The sequence below is a fragment of the Falco rusticolus genome, chromosome 1, assembly GCF_015220075.1.
Source record: "Falco rusticolus isolate bFalRus1 chromosome 1, bFalRus1.pri, whole genome shotgun sequence".
Taxonomy (NCBI): Eukaryota; Metazoa; Chordata; class Aves; order Falconiformes; family Falconidae; genus Falco; species Falco rusticolus.
The window spans coordinates 19991441-19995358 of record NC_051187.1 but is presented as its reverse complement, the minus strand read 5'-3'; the positions used below and the strand labels follow the sequence as shown (position 1 = coordinate 19995358).

Below are 3918 nucleotides of genomic sequence, written 5' to 3'. Positions count from 1 at the left end.
CTCCTTGCTGCCCCAGTGAAAACCTTAGTCCAGCTATAAAGGTCCTCACACCACCAACGCCGCTGGGAAGCCCCTCTCTGCCTCCAGCCCCATAAAAGCCCCTTTCCTCCCTGGGGCCTCGCCGCACTCTCTGGAGACAGAGCTCTATGGCTCTATTTATTTGGACTAACGAATCTCTCTCTCTCTCTCTCCCCCCCTATTACAATTTAGGATGTAAGGGTGAGTTTTGGCTCTCTGGATATGGACTTGGCTGCATGGCATACAACCACCCCCCCCACCCCTCCCAAAGTTTAGTGCTCTGAATTGCTGAGAACATTGGTCCGCTGTGGTTCCCCCGCACGTACTGAGCCCGCCCGATGGCTTTCAGCATCTGTAGGCACTGCTGCCGGTTTGTTTTCTCAAGAAAAAAAAAAATCATATACTGGTCTGCTATAAATTCGACAATACAATCCTTAGTTCCGAAGATATAGTTTCCGTATAGTTTATAAACATTATAAGACATACATATGGATAATTGAGGGGAAGGGGGGGAGCCTGTGCATTTGTTGGGTTTGGTTGTTGTTTTTTTTTCAGATGTGTGAACATGGTTACAAAAAAACGCACCTCCTGTGGGTACTCATCTCTTTAAGTGTTGGGTTTGTCGGTTTTGTTGTTTAATTCCACCTCTAATCAGTCTTTCCTTTGGTTGTTGGCTACTCCAAGCCCAGCAGGCAAGCCCTGTTCTGCTGTAATGCCTGAGATATTCAGGGGTTTGAGATTGTCTTCTACGAGATTCCCAGCCAACTTTGGCCTCTGGGTTTGGAGCCAAAAGGGCTAAAACGTGGGAGAACCAATGTCCTTATTACATCGGTATCAGTGTCCTTGCACTCACTTTCAGAGAAACAGTGTAGGCTTAATCGGTGATGGTTTTTACAGCAATTATGTTCCTTTCGGTAATTGGAGGGGTCGTTCAGAGCGCTCTCGGATGAACAGGATTTCACAAGAGCATGGATACAGTCCATTTGTCCAGCTGTTGTCACCGACGAATTGGCTACCGTCCCCGTTATCTGCTTTTTGTAAGGTTGGCTTTGTTGTTGTTGTTGTAGGTGCTCGGTTAGGCTGTTTGTGACAAGGTGTGATAATGCCTTTTAATCCGCTCCCGCTGCGTTCGGCACAGTCCGCGTTGGCAGCCCGGCCGGGCACGGAGAGACCGTCAGAAGCCGAGACAATGTTCTTCCCTTTGCCAGGCCAACGCTAGCCACGTACAAAAAAAGAAGAAGAAAAGAAACTCTGGTCCTTTGTAGATTGGTGGCAGTACAGATTTCGTTCCTCCCGCAGCCGGGGGGCTCAGCGGATGACAGCCGCTAACACCATCATAAAAACCAGGAGCGATGCCCGGAGCCCCGAGCAGCCGGCTGCCTGCTGGACCCCGCTGGGCGGGCGGAGGGGTGTCCGCCGGGTGCACTTACCCTTGCGTTTGGGCGGCAGCGTCGGCATCACCCCAAAACTGAATTTGTGCTGATAATCAGGCACATAGTCTGGAACCTCCTGCCCGTTTTTCCGTGGCCCCAAGGATACCGGTTTAGAGGTTCGGTTACGGCTTTTGTGGCTGGTGCAGTTCTTGCCGGGTTTGCGGTAGCCCGGCCGGGAGCCGGGGGGAGCGGCGGGCTGGCTGCTGTGCAAACCGTTCTCGGCCCCTCTCTCCTTCCCCTTCTCCTTGGAGGAGTGGTGAGGGTGGTGGGTTTTGGAGGCTCCTCTGTCTGCTGTGGAGAAAGTATGTGTTTTAATCTGATGGAGCGACTCGGACCCTGAACAGTTCCTAAAGTCTTCTGCTCTTAGCACCTTGAGGTCCTTGCCATGCATCTGCTCGGGGGACTCGCAGATGACGCTGGAGCTGGAGCCTCTGAACCTGTGCAGCCATTCCCAGAGTGAACGGGCTTTGCAGTCGCAGCTCCATGGGTTCCCATTCAGCCTGAGAAACTCCAGGGCTCCCAGGTGGGCCAGGCAGTCCCCCTGCAGCTCCGAGAGGCTGTTATTGAACAGGAAAAGGGTGGTCAATCTTCGGAGGTCATGAAAAGCCCGCCTGTGAATCCACTGCAGCTGATTTTGATGGATGAGCAGCCGATCCAGGTTTATTAGTCCCCTGAACGTGTTCTGATGGAGGCTCCAGAGCTTGTTTCCATGGAGAAAAAGATGGCTGAGGTTAACCAAGTCAACAAAAATATCATCCTGAAGGAACTCAATGTGGTTGTCTTGCAGGTAAAGGTATTGCAGGTTGTGGAGGCCACCGAATATCCCGCTGGGGAGGGAGCTCAGCCCGCACTTGTACAAATACAAGGCGTGGAGTTTCACCAGCCCTTGGAAAGTGTCTGCAGCTAAAGCCCTTAAGTAGCGATTGTCCCCCAGGTCCAGCTCTTCCAGGTTGACGAACCCATCGAAGGTGTTGGGGTCGATGAAGGTGATATTGTTGGAGTAGATCCAGAGGGTGACCATGGAGGGGCTGAAGTGGCCCCGCAGCAGCAAGGTGATCTGGTTGTTCTGGAGGAAGATCCTCTCGCTGTCCTCAGGGATGCCCTCAGGGATGGTGACAAAGTTGTGAGCCTGGCAGCTGACGGTCATCGGGGATGGGTAGCACACGCAGTCGGTGGGGCAGCCCAGGGCGCCGGGCACCTTCAGCCCCAGCAGCACCAGCAGCAGCTCTGCAAACCCCCCTGTGCAGAGAGAGGGGAGAGCGGCATCAGCGGGGACTGGGGCACCTCCCCGCCCACCCATCACCAACCACCGTGGGGACTATTCCGGGTGAAGAACACCCCCAATTAACTCAGCCCTCCTCTCTGCTCATGAATTACCCACGTGGCTGTGACGAGTGGGCTCATCACCCACGGTAGATGAAACGTGATGTATGGATTACTCCCTGCCTCCTCACCCTACCTGCAACAGGCAGGGCTGTGCTCCCAGTCCGCAACAGCCAGGGGAAACTTTCGGGGTGAGAATTCGTGCTGGCAGTGCAGGCAGCAGAGCCCCTTGCCTGCAGGCAGCCAGCACAAGCGAAGAAAATGCCGTTGTGCAAAGGTGTGAGAGCAAACAGAGGAGATGCAAACCCTCGCAGGTGTCCATCCCTCCTGTAATGCATCTCTTATATCACCCATGCTTACATACCAGAGAGGAAAAGGTACAGAGCTTTAATTATTCCCAGCACATCCCCTAAAATTACACGTGTGCGGTGCATCTGCACCACACACCCAGCTCCCCCAAAGGAGCAGACCCATCCCTGCCATCTCTTTTTACTACAGTTGTTAGACACCACCATCCACCCTGAAAACCAAGTGATTTACAGGAAAATATATTGTCGGCAGTTGGTGGAAAAGGCTGAGCTGAAAACTCCGTTTGGAAGTGGGATGCTCAAACATATTTTTAAATGGATGTCCTGTGGCAAAACATATTGCATCCTCTAATGCTACAGTGTGTGCTTGTGACCGGGGCTTTCTCGCTGTGGAGAAGAAGCGGTGAGCAAGGCAGTAATCATCCCCTCCCTCTGCTCGGCTCTCAGAGTGCCGGTTTCGCCGCCCTGTTCCCGTCTCGCTCCCACTCCTCGCACCAGGCTTGCTTTCAGGCTATTCCTTCTGCGCCGAGTGGCTTTTCAGACTCATTGCACCAGACTTGTCATTTCTCATTCAGATTTTCCTCCTAGATTTGGCTTTTTCCTCTTACATGCAAAATTTGCTCATGTCTAATGAATTCTGCCTCTGGACTTTACACGAGAAAGGAGTACCGTCAGAGCAGCGTACAGCTGCCGATGCCATCCTGCCCACGAGTCCTTGCCTTGCGCTCAGCTTGTAATAATCTGAAAAACGAGAGTGGAAGTGGAGTTCATCTCTAATTACTCCACGTCGTTATCACCAGCTAGTCTGTGAGCTGGACCCCTTGGGCTTTTATAGT

The 3918-nt window shown here is 52.8% G+C and overlaps 1 protein-coding gene across 1 annotated transcript; it reads right to left on the bottom strand.

Moving 5' to 3' along the window:
• Positions 1-652: 652 nt before the first annotated feature.
• Positions 653-3208, bottom strand: RTN4RL1 (reticulon 4 receptor like 1). The gene is made up of 2 exons (XM_037401155.1): positions 3139-3208; positions 653-2690 (listed from the first exon to the last, which is right to left on the bottom strand). The coding sequence occupies exons 1-2, from the start codon at positions 3206-3208 to the stop codon at positions 1327-1329; spliced, it is 1434 nt and encodes a 477-aa protein (XP_037257052.1). The 3' UTR covers positions 653-1326.
• Positions 3209-3918: the final 710 nt, after the last annotated feature.